The sequence below is a fragment of the Eurosta solidaginis genome, chromosome 4 (assembly GCF_040869045.1).
Source record: "Eurosta solidaginis isolate ZX-2024a chromosome 4, ASM4086904v1, whole genome shotgun sequence".
Taxonomy (NCBI): domain Eukaryota; kingdom Metazoa; phylum Arthropoda; class Insecta; order Diptera; family Tephritidae; genus Eurosta; species Eurosta solidaginis.
Genome location: NC_090322.1, coordinates 220,154,524 through 220,177,823, shown reverse-complemented (window position 1 = coordinate 220,177,823; position 23,300 = coordinate 220,154,524). Strand labels below are relative to the sequence as shown.

The 23,300-nt window shown below is 37.1% G+C and overlaps 1 protein-coding gene across 1 annotated transcript in view; it reads right to left on the bottom strand.

Annotated features, from left to right (window-relative positions):
- CARPA (Carbonic anhydrase-related protein A) overlaps nt 1-23,300 on the bottom strand; it is a 160,719-nt gene that overhangs the window by 16,673 nt on the left and 120,746 nt on the right. Inside the window, exons 3-5 of the mRNA XM_067779682.1 lie at nt 13,655-13,791; nt 11,349-11,540; nt 11,031-11,193 (exon numbers count right to left, since the gene is read on the bottom strand). Of these exons, the coding sequence (XP_067635783.1) occupies nt 11,031-11,193; nt 11,349-11,540; nt 13,655-13,791 (492 nt within the window). The remainder of the gene's footprint in view (nt 1-11,030; nt 11,194-11,348; nt 11,541-13,654; nt 13,792-23,300) is intronic.

The following is a 23,300-nucleotide window of genomic DNA, read 5'->3' as shown; positions in this document are numbered from 1 at the left end:
ATTTTGCTGATTTTTTATACTCTTGGCCCTTGATAGTCATAAAAACTAATTGAAGTGGAGATGTGCCCAATAATATGAGGATAAGTATATCGTAACGATCGGATCGCTGAACTGATGCCCATCTCTCTGACTTGTTTGAAGACTATGCCGCTAGTCAATGCGCTGAAGCCGCAAGTCTGCTTTGGCGCTGTTTTAATACCACAGTACTTGAATCAATGCAATTCTTACAAACAAACTGACAAGGGTTCCAAAAGGCGGGAAGCCTCTGGGCCTAACATCCTTACTTTCTGCGAAGTTCTCGAAAAGGGTTGTTTAACGAAATATTATTTCGCTTCGACAGCGCGCTGAACAATCGCACGTTCTCTTGCTCTTGAAAGATATTAGCCGCTACACCAGATATTGTGTTCAAATTCCATTCATTCCGCATGGACGCCAAGCGCCCGTTAAATGTTGCAACTATTTCATCTGTGCCTGAAGAAAAAACAGTTACAGATCAAGCTTTCTGAAACTTAGCAGGACTACAAATGCTTGCATCTTTCTTTAGCCTCATCATCCATTCCGTTGACCTGTTATTTATTACTTATGCCAAATCAGGGAAATGCCATGCATTTTCAAACATACAACTGCAGTTAAAGTTTACTTGCCTAGGTACCGATCTGATTTGAACATATTTGATGAGTCCGAAATATCTACAAAAATATATGAATGTGGCCGTTCCTTATCCACACGCCATTTTCAAGCCGCCAGTGAGATCTGAGATATTGAATCTATGAGTGAGCTTCTCATTTTTCCAGAGTATCTTATAATTTGAATTGAATACTCTGGTAATATATAACTCATTAAAAATTACTATAAATGATTGCTTCGAAATCCGAAGCCTATGATTACCTAATGACCACGTCTAAGATAAAGAAATCGCTCGGTATCACCTTCTAGTCGCACTTGCAGATCACATTCTAGCCGCCCTGACATCCCATCACCGAAAAATCGTTAATTTTTCACATATTATTCCACCTCTAACGACTCTCGATACAGAAAAGCTGCGTTCTTTACGGTCGTTTAAACTAATTTCTTGGGTATCCATGCAATAAGTTCCGGCCTTTAGAATTTGTACACTTGTTCCTAACCTGGAATACCGAGCTCTCTAAGCCCATTTGAATCTGTGCCAGTTTCGAAAGAGCCCTTGGCATTATCACAAAGATACACCTTTGGAGCTTTAGAAAAGTAATTTTGACGTTGTGGGGATTACGCCAAGTTTTGCGGTCTCCATCCTAATACTTAGCTAACAAAGTGACAAACTCACGATACAGGCGATCGCGTCGGTGTACATGCCAATTAGTACTTTATCCGCGTAGGCTAAAACTTTAATACCCAGGATAAAATACGCTGAGTACAAGACAAAGTCGTACAGTTTTCGTAGCTATATACCTCTCTGAAACCGTCTGTCATCTACCTCTCATATTCTTCTGTCTCTATTTCTTCCACATACATTCCCGCGCATCTATCGCTATGTTGTTGATCTCTCATTCTATTTCTTCATCCCCTCTTTTTTCCCCTATCATTCATATGCTCACCCTCACTTGCCATTTTTTTTTTATAACCCATTCTCATTACCTCCCCTTTTAATTTTCCTCATCCCACCTATTGTATCAATTATTGGATATCAGCACCGTAGAGGTTAGGTTAGGTTAATTTTAATTTGTAAAGATTTTCTCGAAAAATCCCACTGTGCATCATATGGCATTTCATTCGCTCATTTCAAACGTTACCCAATACTTTGCATGACGACGTATTAAGAAAGCTTGTAATGAAAAAAATTTAACTGCCACTTTCGGTTGTTTCTATTTCTTCCTGTAACATGAAACTGAACAACTCGAACGCCACATTTGTGGACTGCTTGTCTGCAGGTTCGTTGGACCTTGCTGATTGACTTGTCTGTATTTCAGTTCATTTACAAGGATTGAGCGGCGTTGGTAAAGCAAGGTAAAGTCTTAAATGACACGAATGCCATGCCATATAGTCGGTCGTCGTCGTTGACTTGTTGGCCATTTAAAGTGGCAGGCGATTGCAGAGAGTGTGGCAATTGCAATTGTTGCTGCCATGTTATTGTATTATGAGCGGGCGTTTTTATTGCATTTGGCAGCGCATAATTTTGCACAGGCACAAAAGTGGACATCAAGCGTAAAGGTAAATATACTTTATTTGTGTTATTGTTGTTGTAGTTGCTATTATATTTGCTAGTTTCCATTCGTATTGGTAGCACTAAAGGTGATTATGGAATAAATGCTGTTGAAAATCAAGCAAATGGAGATTTTTCTGCATATTTTGCATGCTTGCTTTTATAAGGATTTTGGGTGCTTTGGTTATTCTCAACTGTTTGTCAAAGGATAAGAAGAAATATAGGCAATATGAAATTGTAATTGAAATTTTATCCTAAAAAAACACTGTCGATAATAAAAACTAGTCTTAGCTCAGCCCTTACACTTAGAGAGTTTAGATGCTGGTCAACATTGAACTTTGACAAAAACTATCAAATAACCGCCTAGGCATCCCACGCTCCATCCATCCAACCCAGCTAGTATCCATCAAGCAGATCTACTAGAGAAGAGAGGAGCTGGTGCTTATTATGGGATAATTCTGTAAGTGGTCGAGAGGTATGCATATATTGAGACAGCCAAGCAGCGCTCATAGCATTGTATTCACAATTTACGTCCTCTGAGGCGATTTTACTCACATGGGTACCGTATCACAGGAAATTATACGGCAATGACGGTGCTTCATTAGACATCACAATCCCGATGCATCGAGCACTTACATCATTAAAAAAAAAATATTTACCTTTCTCAACAAAACCGATATTCGAAACTGCCAATTCACGGACTCACCCAAAAGAAAACAAGTAAGGAAGGTTAAGTTCGGGTGTAACCGAACATTACATACTCAGTTGAGACCTATGGTGACAACATAAGGGAAAATCACCATGTAGGAAAAAGAACCGAGGGAAACCCTGGAATGTGTTTGTATGACATGTGTATCAAATGAAAGGCATTAAAGAGTATTTTATGAGGGAGTGGGCCATAGTTCTATAGGTGGACGCCATTTAGGGATATAGCCATAAAGATGGATCAGGTTGACTCTAGAATGCGTTTGTACGATATGGGTATCAAATTAAAGGTATTAATGAGAGTTTTAAAAGGGAGTGGTGGTAGTTGTATATGTGAAGGCGTTTTCCAGATCGCGACCAAAATGTGGACCAGGGTGACACAGAACATCATCTGTTGGATACCGCTAATTTATTTATATATGTAATACCTGCCAAGATTTTGAGGGTTTTTTATTTCGCCCTGCGGAACTTTTTCATTTTCTTCTACTTAATATGGTAGGTGTCACAACCATTTTATAAAGTTTTTTCTAAAGTTATATTTCGTGTCAATAAACCAATCCAATTTCGCCCGTTTTCACAGAAAACAGTTAACATCATAAAATCTATGCCCCTACTAAATTTCAAAAGGATTGGTTAATTTTTGTTCGACTTATGGCGTTAAAAGTATCTCAGACAAATTAAATGAAAAAGGGCGGAGCCACGCCCATTTTGAAATTTTCTTTAATTTTTGTATTTTGTTTCACCATGTCATTACTGGAGTTGAATGTTGACATAATTTACTTATATACTGTAAAGATATTAAATTTTTTGTTAAAATTTTACTTTAAAAAAAATTTTTTTTAAAAGTGGGCGTGGTCCTTCTCCGATTTTGCTAATTTTTATTAGGCGTACATATAGTAATAGGAGTAACGTCCCTGCCAAATTTCATCATGATATCTTCAACGACTGACAAATTACAGCTTGGAAAAATTATAAATTACCTTCTTTTAAAAGTGGGCGGTGCCACGCCCATTGTCCAAAATTTTACTAATTTTCTATTCTGTGTCATAAATTCAACTCATCTACCAAGTTTCGTCGCTTTATCTGTCTTTGGTAATGAATTATCGCACTTTTTCGGTTTTACGAAATTTTCGATATCGAAAAAGTGGGCGTGGTTATAGTCCGATATTGTTCATTTTAAATAGCGATCTGAGATGAGTGCTCAGGAACCAACGTACCAAATTTCATCAAGTTACCTCAAAATTTACTCAAGTTATCGTGTTAACGGACGGACGGACGGACGGACGGACGGACATGGCTCAATCAAATTTTTTTTTCGATCCTGATTATTTTGATATATGGAAGTCTATATCTATCTCGATTCCTTTATATATGTACAACCAACCGTTATCCAATCAAACTTAATATACTCTGTGAGCTCTGCTCAACTGAGTATAAAAAGAAGGGCAGGGTTATTAACGAAATTTTCCAACTCTTACTGGAAATAGCTTATTACCTGCTTCTATGCACTTTTATAAAATCTTTTATATAAAAGAAGACGATTTAACCGATTTAGTCCATTTTTACCGAAAATATTTCCTGTTAATAAGTATACATATGGACCAAATTTTTGGTCGAGTTATGGCTCCAGAAACGCTGGGAAATGCATTGTAAGAAAGGAGCAGTGCCACGTCCACTTTTCAAGATTTGAATTTTGTCTCTTTTCTTGTTATAATGGCACTAAATACGATTGATACAAAACTATTTTTCGCTAAGACTTAACTTATTATTTTTGCCTACGACCCTTTTTAAAGTCATTTATATAAAAGAGGGCGTGCTCCTTAACGAATCTTATCCATTTTTACTAGAAATATTTCCTGCTATAACGAAAATATGTGTACCCAATTTTGTTACGATATGTAAATTTTTCTTCGAGTTATGGCTCCCGAAACACTGAAAATTGCTTACACAAAAAAGGGGATGTGCCACACCTATTTTTCAAAAATTTTAGCGTTTTCCAATTTTATGTTATAATTCAATTTAGAAAGTAAAATTCTATTGATACAAAGCTATTTTTCGCTTATTATTTTCGTATACGACCCTTTTAAAAATATTTTATATAAAAGTGGGCGTGGTTTTTAACCGATCTAGAAATATTTCCTGCTATAGAAAAAATTTGGTAACCCAATTTTATCACGATCCGTTAACCTTTCTTCGAGTTATGGCTCCCGAAACATAGAAAATTGCTTAGTCATAAAAAGACGGTGCCACACCCATATTATTAATTTGTAGTTTTTCCCATTTATTGTTGTAAATCCACTTGGGAAATGAAATACCATGGATATAAAGCTCCTTTTTTGCAAAGATATAGCTTATTTTATTCATCCACGACCCTTTTAGAAATCTTTTATATAAAAGTGGACGTGGTCCTTAATGATTACGTAAATTTTTCTTCAAAGCATTCTTTATAGTAAAGGCAACTCTCTGCAGAATTTTGTGACGATAGGTTTAACTACTTTTGATTTATGATTAATAATATTTGTTAAATTTATTTTATAATATCAAGTGGGCGGTATCACGCCCGTTTTACATTTTTTTTTTAAATTTGTATCAAGAATCTCAATATCAGTCCACACGTCAAATTTCAACATTCTAGGTGTATTATTTACTAAATAATCAGGTTTTTTGTGTTTTCCAAAATGTTATATATATTGTTACGAATATTAGCAAAACTAAGGGGTGCTGCTATCTCTAAGCCGATGCTAAACAGTGACATCATGCACATCCATAGATCAGTCATTATGTATCTACATCAGGCATCGGCATTTAGCGGCACAATTGTGCACACTCAATTCACAAGTATTTTTATTCTCTTTAGTTTAGTAGCCACTGAGCATTTGGCGGAGCAACGTCGATTGTGTGCGTCGCTCGCAATATTAACGAATGTTATTAGCAAGCAACAAGCAAAGATCGTTTGTTTATTTTTTCAATGCGTACAAGCGAAAACTATTTAATGTTGACCAACCCTTTTGCGCAAATACAATGTATTTAATTGTATAAACCTTTTGCTTCCCATTGTGCGCATTAAAAATATAACAACAAACTATCTTGTCTTGTTGCTTGCTAATAAGCGAATGAACTAAGCAAACCGATGCATCAAGTAATGTGCGCGATTATCGCGCTCTCACTAACACATCTGCATTTCCAATTTGCCTATGCCTGATCTACATAAACGAAAGAATAATTGCGTCTACACATATGTACCATGTACGTATACGAGCAGCGGAGAATCAATGCACAAACACATGCATATATCTGAGGTACTCCTGAAAGTATGCAATGAGAGAAGCTATAAAATCGTGCAATTGTAGTTACAGCTGAGAAATTTGAGAGCTGATGGCAACTAGTAGATTCTGGAAATGGAAGCGCCTAGAAGATGCGAACGTTGAAATCAGAAAGTATAAAAGGCAGCAAATGTAGAGGCGCCGGAATTCAGTTTGACTTGAGCTATCAAGCAGTTATTGATTAAGCACGCAATCTGTCGGGCAATAGTAGAATTTCATTTGAGCTGTCAATCAGTTTGGTTGTTAAGCAAGCAAGTTGCAAAGTATAAGTGTTATTGTGAAGTACTTTAATAAAGGCCATTTCTCCATTATTCAATATTGGAGTTATTTATTCAACAATTTAGTGATTCGAACATAGCAGAAGGGCAAATAAGAGGATTTGCAAGTAAATTCGTTACAATATAGAAAGGGGCGTGGTTATCATTCGATTTTGCTCATTTTCAATACCAGTATATTCTAGGTCCAGATAAGCTCGTGTACCAAATTTGGTGAAGATATCTCAATACTTACTCAAGTTATTGTGTTAAGGGACGGACGGACGGACATAGCTCAATCAAATTTTTTTCGATACTGCTGATTTTGATATATGGAAGATTTTGATATATCTATCTTGATTCCTTTACACTTGTACAACCAACCGTTATCCAATCAAAGTTATAATACCCAGTGTACAAGTACAGCTGGGTATAAAAAATTGTAGGACTACAACCCAGAAAGAACAGATGATTTACTTAATTTTTCTACGAAATAAATATTTTGGATAACATTCACAATTACAGGACGCAACCCATTCGGCCCACACGCGGAAATAATGGGCATCCCTTTGAACGAGAGGTGTAAGTGTTGCTGATAGAAGGGTTGCAAGGAAAGTGTCACCCGTTTTCGATCTAAAAGCATGATCAAAATGCTCCCTAAATGACTTCAATAGGTTTATTGATCTCAACTGATGGTTTGAGTTAAAATATGATCAGGTTATGGTCATACATGATAACTAATAGATTCCTGGAGAAAAATAATCAAAACAGTGTTTAGCGCTACTTAGTACCGATCTCACTGTCTGGGCAGTACAGCAACCGACCAACCACAAATAAAGTCTTCTCATGAAAAGGGAAATAGATCAAAGTTTGGAAATTGGAAGCTAGAAGCAACAGATTCAGCTGTTAGTCAACACAATGTAGTCATGTGTCAGAAGCTTAGGATTTTTCCAAAATGACATATGTACCTAACTAATATTGACCATGCATTTTTTTCGGAGTTTTGATGTTATTTAATATAACTTTGCTTTCTTTGGACTGCTGAAGAAAAAAAATAAAAAACAACAATAAGTAGATATCAAAAAAACTGTAGTCGTTGTGGTAAATTATTATACTTTTGAAAGCTACAGCTGGGTATACTTATAATGTTCAATGCAACTTTGAATTGAGCTTTAATGTTTTATATTTCCCAACGTCATTGTCAAATGTACTGTTAAGAACCGAAGGATAAAATAGAAATAGAAAAGAAGAAAAAACATTTTAAATAAGAATTAGTATATCATAGATCTTACACTTTCAATTTGCTTCTAGATTGAAGTGAAGTACACAATAGATAGCAACGACGTGAAAAAAGACTTTAATTTTTGCACATATTCATGAAGATACAAACGTTGTAAATTTATGCGTATTAAATATCATCCAAATGTTGTAAAAAGCCTTACCGGTCAGCCTCACTCATGTCTTGCGTAAGTTTCCTGCACCCAACAATATTTCATTCATCACCGTTCGCTCTTTGAACATAATTTTATGAACCCTAAAGCCATATGACTTGAGTTCACTTGCATTTGAATTTTACTTTTGCTATTGCCATTTGTTGACCGGAAATAACTTCCATGCCTTGTTAGTTTCACCATTCGTCACGCATTCACCTACACACACAAACACGCTCTCGTGGATTTGTTTGTATGAGCGTTGGCGTGTATTTGGTGTGGTGCCAATTGAAGCGCATGTTGTTGACATTAAAAAATTTACGCTCAATAGCTTTTCTACTTATCTTTTACCTGCACAAATGTACACCTTTCTATATGGAAATACTTATTAAGGTAATCCGAAAAAAAAAAAGAGTTTCGGCGGATGCAAATAAGCGTTCAAAGAAAAAAATATTTAACATTTTGTTAAATAAAACTGTGAAAAATTGGGCGTGGCCACGCCCCCAAACAATAAAAATTCTGTTGCGTGGTGGGGTTTGTTGCGCTGGGAGTGCGAGTGGGTTAGGTTAGTTGAACTGGCCGGTCCATGAGGACCTCACATAGACTGAATAAGTCCGTAGTGTTACCAGAAGCTTGTTTTAACGACCAAACTGAAAAACCCTATCAAAAACAAGGACATATGTTATAAAATAAGTCCGTCCTATTGGCAAATACTAGAAGTTTCCTAGGACTTAAGCCACTTGCTGTTTCTAGATCTGACAGCTGTATCACTTCTAGTAGCTGGAGTCTTAGCCTGGCAAGCGCAGGGCACGAGCACAGAACGCGCTCGATCGTTACCTCCCCCAGCCCGCACTTCCTACATCTGCTATCAGTGACCAAGGCTAATTTAAAGGCATGTGACGCCAGAAGGCAGTATCCAGTCAGAATACCCGTCATCAGTCTACAGTCCTCTCTTTTTAATGAAAGAAGCAACTTTGTTAGTCTAAGGTTGTAAGACCTACACATAATCTTCGACACTTTACAGCCCTGCGCTTGAACCCGCGCCTTTCCTGCTTGGTCGATCATGTGCACCTCTCGCCTTCGCTTAATTTCGCCAAGTCTAATTGGGACGTATACGGAGCAAGCTTCAAGGGATGCGCCCTTTTTAGCTAGTTCATCCGCTTTTTCATTCCCATCTATTCCCATATGCCCTGGGACCTAATATAGATGTATGCTTCTCCCTGTCCCGATTCTCTCCAGGGACTGCTTACACCCCAACACGTATTTAGATGCTGTGATATGCGAGATTATTGCCTTAATTGCTGCTTGACTGTCAATAACACGATTGCAGCTTGGGCTATTTTCTTCCAGGGTTTCTACTGCTTTGATTACGGCTACTATTTTCGCTTGGAAAACGCTACAGTAATCCGGCAGTGCGAGTGGGAGTTGGAGTGAGAAGTGGAGTGAGAATTGACTAGAATTAAAGCGAATAATAGATAGGAATAGGCCGAAAAAAATATAAAAGGAATAAAGAAACCTTTCTTAAATGAGGGAAACCCAAATTTGGAGCAGGATAATGGCTGTCGGGCACGGTAGTTACGGTAGATACATAATTCTCTTATTATATTGTTGACCTAAATGAACTTCGATTCTAAGTATAGGTTTAATTTAAAAAGCCGCATATAGATAATTATTTAGCGCATTATACATTAGTGAAGAGTAGGGCCAAACCTTTCTTCTAATTGGAAATGTGATGGTTATTATTTTATCCGATATATTGGCGGACCCTTAATTTTTATGCCAACTCCGAACGGCATCTGCTAAATTCGATGAAGAGAGACGCTTTTCATGGCTGATAAACATTCGATTTTTAAAGAATTTATGTTTATCGGGACATCTTTCTCGAGTCTAGGACTTTCGGATAGCTACCTATGTGATGTGGTTTCGTACTTTGTTTCCGGGAAGTGAGCCAGATATCGACATATTCTTAAAAATTTTATTTATGCTGCACAGGCTAAATCCTACAATTTATTTCCGGTAAAGAGAACAAGGACTAACCGATATCAAGTCCTTTGAGTTGGGAACCTTCGGGTAGTTACGTGGATGAAGTTATAGTTTTACTTGTGTTGCAAAGGAAAAAAATTCGCCACTTTTTTACGGTTAAAAGAGCGAGGACCAACTCTTTCCCTAAAGTATTATTATGCAAGTTTCTGTACCTGTTTCGAGATAACTGGCGTTGATTGGGGGACTTAAGAGTGGTGAAGTCTTCCTCCACCTGCCTTTCCCAACTTAGTGGATGTCTCCCCGTACTCTACCACAAAATACATAACATTACATAGCCAGCGTAGTGTTTGGGCTTTTTCTTGCTGCACTATCTTCATATATGCAAGAAGCTCATACAGCTCATCATAATGCCCCTTCGATACTCGCCATCCCCATCGCAGACATAGCCATAAATATTCATTTCTCTCGACACCGTCCATGATTCCAAAGCATACATCAGGTACGATGAGCGAATTTTAGAGCATGATTTCTGTTCGTAGAGAGAGGACTTTACTCTCCAGTTGCCTACTAAGTCCAAAGCAGCCCTTGTTAGTTACTTGTTGTTGTTGTTATATAAACGATAAAGACACTCCTCGAAGGTTTTGGGGAGTGTTATCGATGTTGATCGTCCTTTGCTGGATATAAATCCAGTACGTTCCGGTAACAAAGCACCATAAAGTACTGGCCCGACCATTTGGGGAACGATTAATATGACCACACTAAACCTTCTAGGCCATACCGCGCTCCACCCCCTAGTGCTATGAGGAACTTGGGGTCGCCAGAGCCTTGCCTGCTAAACATGTGTATGATATATTCATATTTGTAACAGGATTCGCCTCGCGTAGTTGAGGTTGACAATTGGGTTGTGGAAGCTTTGAAGCTATAAAGCTTACCAACCCCTTGAATCCCCTTTTTAGCTAGTAATGAGTGGAATTTCTCCCTCCGCAACTTTAGCAGACTCTGTACGTTCGCGACCAGGTCACCATTTTCATTCCTCGATCTGTCCCGTTCTTGAAACCTTGCTAAACTTTGCGTTAGAGAAGGCGAATATTCAAATCATATCTAATACGTACATACATACATATATATGAAGCGTGCAAATTTACAACGTACTTACCTCTGTACAAAACCTTATTAAATGTGGTAGTGAACATTCGTAATTCGGGATTTGGCGTTTCACCAATTTGCACCATCAACGAAAGTCCAACAATACCTTGCGATTTGTGTTGCGCCTCGGACATATTGTGATAGAGTTCCTTATTGAAGCCATATATTTGAATCTGTATGTATGCGTGTGGTTTTGTAAGTGTTTAAAAGAGAAGAATGGAAGTGAATGGAAAATGTAATTGCGGATTAGCAGTGAAAAGCGAAAAATGTTTGTTAAATAAAAAAAAAAAATGTTTGTTTGCCACATTTTCAGGCGTTGGCTACTCACCTCACCAGGAAAACTGTATCCTTGTATAAAGTGCTCTGACCCTCGACTATTGTCTGTTCCATAGTGTATGTAAATCTCTTCAAATTGATAGCGATAGGCGAGTGGCCCGCCAGTGATATTAACCGGTTGCTTTGTGTCCTTGTCGACGCGGAAGACGAGCGATTGACCTGTATTGTGTAGTGTACCGGAAACCTGAGCGATAGCACAGTCAGGCAAAAACAACGAATCAAAAAGCACAAAAATAGTCAGTTAGCCAAATAGGCAGTCGCATTGCAGTCGTTGCAAGGCAGTCATCGCCGGACAAAGTTATGCCATCAAGCAATCACAGTCGAGCGCAGACAAGAAAACAATCAGCAAAATGATGCGTTGAAAATTGAAAAGAAAAGGAAATCAAATTTATTTGAGGAACATTTTGATTGTGTTTGTTGCTTATTTCTTCTATCGGCATGGATATTAAATTACATAGGGGCGTGTCTATAATAAAATTGCAGCTTCAATAATATTTTTTTATTTTTTTTCTGTTTAATTAATTTAGAGAAATCACTAACAACGGTTTAAGCGCTGAAAATCCTATTTTTCGAAGATTACCACTAATAAAAAACTCTAACATACCTCAAGAACTAAACTTGCCAAATTATGAACCCTGTAGTTCTTGAAATACAGCTAGAAATATTGCGTTAGTTGAAAACATTTTAAATGTATCGTTTTAAGGTAAACTAGTGATGGTAATTGGTAAGAAATCAATAGAAAAGGCTTGGTACTCAAAGCAGTCGTGAAGTTCGATGTGCAATCGTACAGCTGAACGTCTAGAAAAGTACTGTTTTTGAGTTATCTAGTGATCACTCAGCAGTCAAAGTTAAATCACAGTAGATGCAAGATACCAAAAGCAAATAGTTTCGGGCCTTTTAAGAAGAGCTTTGTCGGCTTCATAACTGCAATAACCGACACCGTTAAGCTCTTGTTTTATTATCGCCAGTGAATTATTATCGGTGAGTTATCGTTTTATTATCTGGTTGCTATTGTCGCGCTTTCTTTCCTATTGGTTTCTTATCGGCTTTTTATAACCGGGTTATAGATGTTTCAACGATTTTATAGTGACATTTTATCGATATCTGTTTCATAAAAAACCGATAAGTCGTTCATAACGACTTGATATAAGCTATGGGTAGCATTCCTATGAGAAATCGATCACATTTTGATATTAAAAGGATAATGTTTTATTAACAAATCCATAACTTTTTGATAGCAAATTGATAAGATCCCGATAACCAATTGGTAACACTTCGAAAAGCAATCGAAACCTTCTCTATAACAAGTCGGTTACTTTTTGATATGTAATTGATAACTTTCCATAACATGTCGATAAATTTTTAATAACTAATCAACAACTTTTTACGTTTATATCCTGTATACCCAATATCGTGAGAAAAGTTTGAACACCAGGAAACCTGTACTCAGAGAATCGAGTTTGAAGCTTTTGATGAAAGTTGTCAACGCTTTATAATTATATATCGTTTACTAAATGGAATATCATCCTATCTCGTCTGCAGAAAAGTTTTGCAAAACGACCTTTTCCAGCATTTTACTGAAGATCGCGTAAACTCAGAATATTTTTTCAGAAACACTTTATCTGAATTTAAACCCAATGTATTTTGACTCTGCGAATTGATTATCTGTTAAACTAATCCGTGGTTTTATTTCTATCGTATTGTTGTGTGTTTCAGGCAAAAGTCCTCGCGACTTGGTAAGCCTGTAAATTTCTCGAGGACCGCAATATAACTTGTAATTTGGTTATTTTTTTGAAGTTGGGCAGGAATAAAAGTTCCAGCTCCCCACAGACTAGCTCAAAGAAAATAGCTGCATGTAGAAAAATTTTAGCTGTATTTACCGACACTATAGATATATCCAATATGTGGGTTCCAGTTCATAAAGGAATCGGGGTGATCTTATCTTAAGTGGGATTGTACCATTACTTATAAAATAGGAAAATCTAAAAGGCAGCACTACAGTGCAAAGTTGATTAGGAGTAATCTGATTATACCTAATGATCTAGACGAGTGTAAAAGCAAACAAGTATGAGAATCATAACACAGTGCAGGTTATGAAAGAAGCGACCGGACAAGTGCAAAGATAACAAACAAGAATTTAACACGCTGTAGGTGAATTTTACCAAAAACAATCTTTTCAAATGCGCAATGACAACTTTTTCCAACAACAGTCCTACTATGACTCAAAAGGGTTGGAAAGCTAACAACAACAATAAAGAGATTTTAAAATTATAAATCTACTAACTTGAAATATCTTACCTTGTGTTTATCAATGTGTAACGGCCGTAGGTAAGGGTCGAAGAGTAATTTGTCTGGAACAACGTCTATTGGTGATTGACGTCGCCCTTTATTGCACATATTCCATTGCGGATTGATAAGGCCCCAAAAGCTTGGTCCTAAAAGTAGAAAGAAAGTAAAGTTTAAAAGTTATTAAAGGATTAAAGACAATAACTGAAGAAAGAGAGATAGATTTTCTTAATTAAAAAATAATTCAGTAGCCTAACTATTCCGGGCAACAGGATTAATCAAAAATATAATATGGGCCTTAAAAACCAACCCGTCAGTAGAACTGTACTTCATTCTGCATATACTACCTACCAGTGGTCTATACATAGCGATAATAAGTGTAACGATATTCAACATGTAGCTAGTTGGGTTTCATACATTGAATTTGAAAAACCTCGCTTGTTGTAAAACTTAAAAAAAAAAATGAATTTAAGTTTAAATCTCAACAGCTACGAAAGTTCTATGTAAAATGAATTAAAACACAAAGAAACCAAAATTCAACTGAAACTAATCAATATATACTCAGTTGCACTTTTTGAAAAACAGTGACTGTAATCAGTGTATACAGCTGAGTAGGAAAATATGTTAAATGTCTTAAAGTGAAAATTCCATATTTTCGCCCTTTAAATAGCCAGTTTTAATTACTCCATTTTTTTAATGCTGTCAATGGCAAAATCGCATGCAGAAGCGCCAGGGTGGCAGCGTGCCACTCAGTCAATGCTCTCAAGTTTATCCAATGTCAGTTGATGGATTTACAATCGCATGAATGGTTGCTTGCCAACAACATCGCCCAACTCACAGTCTGGCTAGGATTTACACACACATGCACATATGAAAAGCAAAGCAATGTTTTTATTGTTGCATACCCGTGAAAGTTCATATGTTTAAATAAAAAGTGTCATTCACGTAAAATTTTATTCATATCCAAGTTAGCGCAAAGAAAAAAGGTGGAGTGATATAAGGTAAACGGCAGAAAGGGTCAATTGATCCTATGACCACTTGAAACGATCATTGCGTCAGTTGGCCTTTAGTGAGCTTTTTAAATTTGACTTTGTGGCTATTTAGGAATGCCATTTGATCTTGTAAACATTTCTATAACCATATTTTTACTGTAACACAAACAACGCAAAAACAAATAAGCTTGCAGCATAGATTGCATGCTTAACTCATATAAATCTTCACCGGCGCAATTTTTAATCATATTTTTCACTGGAATAAGACCAGCGTATAGATAAAGCAGCTTCGCATGGTAATTTGACATAACGCCAATGGCAAAAAGTCAATTGATGCTATAACTTTTCTTAATTTGGCCTAATTGCCATATAGAAAGCTTCAATTTGACCTTATGAAAATTCCGAGAGAAAGACCATAATAACCATATACAGAAATTTAAGATCAGTTCACACACGAAAAACTTCTGCAGAATAAGTTAAACGGTAAGTTAAAGTTGTTCTTTTTTTCAAGAGAATCCTCACTTGCCCAGCTTTTATTTTGATTTTGCACTTTTATGAAACAAGGATTAGAAAAAGAAGCGGCGCAGGCAAAAAAATTGGAATAACAAATGGCCACTTGAGAAAAAAATAGTTGACTTATGACGATTTCGGAAAAGCAGGATAGTCATAAGGTCAATATCGTGCACATTTTTACCATTAGAAGCTTGACGTTCATATATTCCTTTTTTTGACTATGTGGCCATTGGAGTGGTCTAAAATCAACATAAGATATGACCGTTGACCATATGTCACCCCTCCGCTTCGCATACTAACTTCCCAGGACCCTTATACATTTTTATGCATTCGAATTCTTAAAATTCCATATTCACAACTTTTGCATTCCAATATTCTCGCACAATTTTTACCGGCATGCACCAATTTCTCTTTTCACTTGGCTATAAAAATATGCCGTGAATAATGAAATGTAACTGTAAATTTACCAGCTGCCAACACTTAGATAGGTGCAGGTGAGAAACAAATGTAATGACCTTATAGACACTTGCGTAATATAAGTTTACTTTTTGATCATTTTATAAATCCACAATGGTCATAATTTCCATAATTGAAATTGTAACCATGCGAAATTAAATGTTTTGCCCATTATTGACATTGTGAAAATTTGACATGGTCATAATTGAAGTTAGGTCACACCTAAGCAAAACCAATTATCTAATCAATTGAATATATGTAATACTTGGTCATGATTTTGTTCGAAGGTGATATGAGAAAACAAAAATTGTTTGCTGGGTTATGTTTATGAATGTTTGCAGATTTTGACATACACACTTTTGCTATTATCCTTTTTTTTGTATACCGGAAATATATAATTTCCTATTCATTGCACGCAAATCCACCTGTCATTCCTATTCACTTCGCAAGCGGTCTCTTGTCCTCACATACACATTTAGTCTCGGTATTCTCTCTTAACGTCTAGCTGATATATGTAGGCACATATTTTTTCCTAGTTTTTTGCAATACAACAAAATTGCTCGACCTTGTTTGACCTTGGAGAAGAATCTTAATTTTCCCTTACTTTTCAATTTTAATCCTAACGGTATCAATACTGAGTATCCGTGCTGTGTTAGATGGGATAGTGCTTTATGTCATCTGCGCTTCTAACTTACGATGCCAGTTAATATGTGATGGCTTAAAAATGACTTGAATCGACGAAGATCTAGTCAACCATGAAATGTATGTGATTTATGCCAGTATTAACATAGCTCAACGAATGAAACCCTTCACTTTGCCTTTTTAATCATGGTTCCCCAGCCCAAATATTAATTCTATTGATATTCATCTTTGGTAGCTGAGAAAAGGGAAGTCATCTGCTAAGCTTTACCTAAAAAGCAAAAGCAGTTAAGCGCCAATGAGTGATGATGACTCAGTGAATTAAAGCGTTTTTGAAATTTTCGATGCATAAAATGAAATGGAAGTTATGCTTCGATTTCGCCTATGTTAAAAAAGTTAGTTGAACAATAGAAGGGCTGAATAGAATCCATTTTCATCTGAAGCATTATAATTTATTAAAGTCAGCAGCTGTCTCAATAAGTTTCATAACAAAATGTGTATATTTCAAAGTCTGTATGTGGAGCGTGCTACGCCATCCACACCCAATATCCTGGGTTCACCTCCCGGGAAAAGCAACATCAAAATTTTAGAAACAACCTTTTTCAATTAGAAGAACATTTTGCTAAGCGGGGTCGCCCCTCGGCAGTGCTTGGCACACACTCCGAGTGTACTTCTGGCATGAAAAGCTCTCAGTTAAAACTCATCTGCCTTGTAGGTGCCGTTCGGAGTCGGCATTAAACAAGTAGATCCTGTCCCGCCAATTTGTAGGAAAAATTAAAAGGAGCACGACGAGAATTGGAAGAGAAGCTCGGCCTAAAATCTCTTGGGCGGTTATCGCGCCTTACATTTATTTATATATTTATGTGGAGCACAACTGAGTATAAAAAAGAATAGTTGCAGTTCGTTTCATCTGCATGCACTTTGACAACCGTTAATATCTGTCGATATAAATTGATTTTGATTGATTTGACAAGAACTGTCGTAGGAAATCAATATGAATATCGTATACATATGAACAAACTCATATGTAAATTGCACATACAGTTGCGAAAATTAAAATAGTAGTAGCAATATTTGGCGGCCGCCATGGTATGGTGGTAGCATGCTCCGCCTACCAACCTACCTACCAACATGTAAGTACCGTCCCACAAATTTGTAGGAAAAATTAAAAGATGCACGACGCTAATTGGAAGAGAATCGGCCTAAAATTTCTTCGGGGGTTATCGCGCCTTACATTTATTTATTTAATATTTGGCGTGGTTTATCAATTATATTCTTCTTTTTTATTTTCGACAGTTCCATAAAAAATTCGTGCGAATTATTTAACTGAGGCTATGGAAATCAATCCAAAAAACATGACCAATAAATTCCTAAAATTCGATAAAAGTTTACGAAAACTGGATTTTTGTTCTAAAGTCCCAAGGATTGTGAGTATGCTCCGCTGCAGTTCAATTATTTTTAGTTTAATAAATTACCTCTTAAAATGACATCAAAATTCGCATTAATTTTTGACATTTTTTTCCCTAGATTGTTCGAGGTTTTCTGCCATCCAAAACATATAGCGATGTGCCTTTTTTGAGGAATAAAATATAAAATACCCTTCGTAAAAAAAAAATGTTAAGGACTTATATTTTGTAAAATTGATTGGGCTACAAAACGGCACATGCTATAAACAAATTCTCCAAATTCTAAATAAAAATTTCGAAATTTTCGTCTACATTTCTCAAATGTTCGATAACGTATTTGAGATCGCCTTGCATCGTTACAGAGTTTATGACATTTTTTTATACTCAGTTGAGCAGAGCTCACAGAGTATATTAAGTTTGATTGGATAACGGTTGGTTGTACATATATAAAGGAATCGAGATAGATATAGACTTCCATATATCAAAATAATCAGGATCAAAAAAAAATTTGATTGAGCCATGTCCGTCCGTCCGTCCGTCCGTCCGTTAACACGATAACTTGAGTAAATTTTGAGGTATCTTGATGAAATTTGGTATGTAGGTTCCTGAGCACTCATCTCAGATCGCTATTTAAAATGAACGATATCGGACTATAACCACGCCCACTTTTTCGATATCGAAAATTTCGAAAAATCGAAAAAGTGCGATAATTCATTACAAAAGACAGATAAAGCGACGAAACTTGGTAGATGAGTTGAACTTATGACGCAAAATATAAAATTAGTAAAATTTTGGACAATAGGCGTGGCACCGCCCACTTTTTAAAGAAGGTAATTTAAAACTTTTGCAAGCTGTAATTTGGCAGTCGTTGAAGATATCATGATGTAATTTGGCAGGAACGTTACCCTTATTACTGTATGTACGCTTAATAAAAATTAGCAAAATCGGAGAAGGACCACGCCCACTTTTAAAAAAAAAATTTTTTTTAAAGTAAAATTTTAACAAAAAATTTAATATCTTTACAGTATATAAGTAAATTATGTCAAGATTCAACTCCAGTAATGATATGGTGCAACAAAATACAAAAATAAAAGAAAATTTAAAAATGGGCGTGGCTCCGCCCTTTTTCATTTAATTTGTCTAGGATACTTTTAATGCCATAAATCGAACAAAAATTAACCAATCCTTTTGAAATTTGGTAGGGGCATAGATCTTATGGCTCTAACTGTTTTCTGTGAAAATGGGCGAAATCGGTTGATGCCACGCCCAGTTTTTATACACAGTCGTCCGTCTGTCCTTCCGCATGGCCGTTAACACGATAACTTGAGCAAAAATCGATATATCTTTACTAAACTCAGTTAACGTACTTATCTGAACCCACTTTACCTTGGTATGAAAAATGAACGATATCGGACTATGACCACGCCCACTTTTTCGATATCGAAAATTGCGAAAAATGAAAAAAATGCCATAATTCTATACCAAATACGAAAAAAGGGGTGAAACATGGTAAGGTAATTGGATTGTTTTATTGACGCGAAATATAACTTTAGAAAAAACTTTATAAAATGGTTGTGACACCTACCATATTAAGTAGAAGAAAATGAAAAAGTTCTGCAGGGCGAAATAAAACACCCTTGAAATCTTGCCAGGTATTACATATATAAATAAATTAGCGGTATCCAACCGATAATGTTCTGGGTCACCCTAGTCCACATTTTGGTCGATATCTGGAAAACGCCTTCACATATACAACTACCACCACTCCCTTTTAAAACTCTCATTAATACCTTTATTTGATACCCATATCGTACAAACTCATTCTAGAGTCACCCCTGGTCCACCTTTATGGCGATATCTCGAAAAGGCGTCCACCTATAGAACTATGCCCTACACCCTTTTAAAATACTCATTAACACCTTTCTTTTGATACCCATATTGTACAAACAAAATCTAGGGTCACCCCTGCTCCACTTTTATGGCGATATCTCGAAACGGCGTCCACCTATGGAACTAAGGAATACTGCCCATATTGTACAAACAAATTCTAGGGTCACCCCTGGTCCACCTTTATGGCGATATCTCGAAAATGCGACCACCTATACAACAACCACCACTCCCTTTAAAAACCCTCATTAATACCTTTAATTTGATACCCATATCGTACAAACACATTCTAGAGTCACCCCTGGTCCACCTTTGTGGCGATATTTCGAAAAGGCGACCACCTATACAACAACCACCACTCCCTTTTAAAATCCTCATTAATACCTTTAATTTGATATCCATATCGTACAAACACATTCTAGAGTCACCCCTGGTCCACTTTTATGGCGATATTTCGAAACGGCATCCACCTATAGAACTAAGGCCCACTCCCTTTTAAAATACTCATTAACACCTTTCTTTTGATACCCATATTGTACAAACAAATTCTAGGGTCACCCCTGGTCCACCTTTATGGCGATATCTCGAAACGGCGTCCACCTATGGAACTAAGGATTACTCCCTTTTAAAATACTCATTAATACCTTTAATTTGATATCCATATCGTACAAACGCATTCTAGAGTCACCCCTGGTCCACCTTTATGGCGATATTTCGAAAAGGCGACCACCTATACAACAACCACCACTCCCTTTTAAAATCCTCATTAATACCTTTAATTTGATATCCATATCGTACAAACACATTCTAGAGTCACCCCTGGTCCACTTTTATGGCGATATTTCGAAACGGCATCCACCTATAGAACTAAGGCCCACTCCCTTTTAAAATACTCATTAACACCTTTCTTTTGATACCCATATTGTACAAACAAATTCTAGGGTCACCCCTGGTCCACCTTTATGGCGATATCTCGAAACGGCGTCCACCTATGGAAATAAGGATTACTCCCTTTTAAAATACTCATTAACACCTTTCATTTGATACCCATATCATACAAACGCATTCTAGAGTCACCCCTGGTCCACCTTTATGACGATATCTCGAAACGGCGTCCACCTATAGAACTACGGCCCACTCCCTTTTAAAATACTCACTAACACCTTTCGTTTGATGCCCATATTGTGCAAACGCATTCTAGAGTCACCCCTGGTCCATCTTTACGGCGATATCTCGAAAAGGCGTCCATCTATAGAACTTAGGTCCACGCCATTTTAAAATACTCATTAATACCTTTCATTTGATACCCATATCGTACAAACGCATTCTAGAGTCAACCCTGATCCACCTTTATGGCTATATCCCTAAATGCGTCCACCTATAGAACTAAGGCCCACTCCCTCTTAAAATACTCATTAACTCCTTTCGTTTGATACCCATATTGCACAAACGAATTCTAGAGTCACCCCTGGCCCACCTTTATGGCGATATCTCGAAACGGCGTTCACCTATAGAACTAAGGCCCACTCCCTTTTAAAATACTCATTAAGACCTTTCGTTTGATGCCCATATCGTACAAACGCATTCTAGAGTCACCCCTGGTCCATCTTTACGGCGATATCTCGAAAAGGCGTCCATCTATAGTACTTAGGTCCACGCCCTTTTAAAATACTCATTAATACCTTTCATTTGATACCCATATCGTACAAACGCATTCTAGAGTCAACCCTGATCCACCTTTATGGCGATATCCCTAAATGGCGTCCACCTATAGAACTATGGCCCACTCCCTCTTAAAATACTCTTTAATACCTTCCATTTTATACACATGTCATACAAACACATTCCAGGGTTTCCCTCGGTTCATTTTCCTACATGGTTATTTTCCCTTATGTTGTCACCATAGCTCTCAACTGAGTATGTAATGTTCGGTTACACCCGAACTTAACCTTCCTTACTTGTTTTTAAATAAAAATAAATAACAGTTTAAAATAACTAAAAAAAACACGCTTTTATAGCAAACTGAACTAAAAAATGGAAAATAATTTTCAATTAAAAAGTGTTTATACAACAGTAGTAGAAGGTCTAACAATCGTTTATAGTTAATCACCTCAAAATAAAATTATAATAAAATTTAAGTTATTAACAGATTAATTTAATTCAAATTAAAAAACGTGGGGTGCATTTGACTACATTTCATATCTTTCCTCTCAGATAGCTGCCAATAGAATGATTGTAACATTCAATATCAACCACACGCTTTTTACTGTGAATTAAATTATTCTGTTAATAACTTAAATTTTATTAGAATTTTATTTTGAGGTGATTAACTATAAACGATTGTTTGACCTTCTACTACAGTTGCATAAACTCTTTTTAATTGAAAATTATTTTCTATTTTTTAGTTCGGTTTGCTATAAAAACGTGTTTTTTTAGTTTTTTTAAACTATTATTTATTTTTAATTTTTTAGTTCAAGTAATTTTAAATGTTTTAGTCGAGAGTGATGAAACCTCTAAACGCCAGCGGTCCATGGATAAATCCAACCCCACAGCACCGAAAAGGGCCTAGACGCAGGGAGGCTGGACGCGGTCTTTCGCCGAAATTTCCAAGGGTCGGCAGATCATTGGCATTATAGACGAGAGCAGCGAAGATGGAAGGATCCCGAAACAACAGTGGAAGTGGATTGAGGCCGCGCTCGCTACGGTGGCCGTTAAGGTTAAAAAGACAACGCTGGTCCACCGCCATCTTACACCGATGCAGGGTGGTTCCAGGGCAATGTCAAGCTAATTGCCTGTGACGACGCCAGGTCGGTCAACCTCTATAGGGCCGCCCTCACGCTGAAAGGGGTGGTATATCCGGGCGCGCGCCTCAAGGTAGTGGAGGCGCGTGATACCCCTCACCACCAAGGGCTAGAGCCTGGGTTCCAGTTACGCCAACGGACAACCAACAAGTACAACCCGCCACAGGTTTGGAAGTCAACCCGGATAAAACCGAGTTTGTTCTCTTCACGAGGAGGTACAAAGTACCCAATCTTACACCGCCAAGAATTGGGGTTACGTTCTTAGCTTTTAGCGATCAAGTCAAGTATTTGGGAGTCATTCTGGAAAGAAAGCTACTATGGAGTGACCATATAGTGGAGCAATCCAAGAAGGCAGCATAAGAGCTGTTCACCTGCAAGAGGACAATTGGTACCTCTTGGGTAATCTCCCCTAAGGTAACCTACTGTATTTTCACAGCCATTGTGCGCCCGATTCTTCTTTATGGTGCCTTGGTCTGGTGGCCTGCACTAGCTAAAAGTACCTACCTTAAAATACTTCAAAAGGTGCAAAGGAGTTCGGAGCTCTGCATTAACGGGGCTCTCGGTTCCACTCCAGATTCCGTTGCATTCATACATGGATACATAGATACATAGATAGATACAGGCCAAGCTAATAAAAGCGTGTTAAAAAGGGCTCCAGTATGCTCTTTCGTAGATGTGACATGCATCCACTTCTATCATTAATAAATGAATACGTTTTTCGCATTATGTGCAAGGTTTCAAATCTATGGGAATTGGGTGGTCATTAGTTCAATTGACCTTATGTCCGTTAACCTTATGTGACCCCAACATCACATTATTGCATTTTCATCGACCCTTGATACGTGTGCAAAGTTTCAATAAAACTTGTGGCCATTCAAAGTGTTAATAAGGCCAATTGAACTTATGGCCGTTGACCTCATGTGACCACACCATCACATTATTGCATTGCCATCGAGCCTTGATA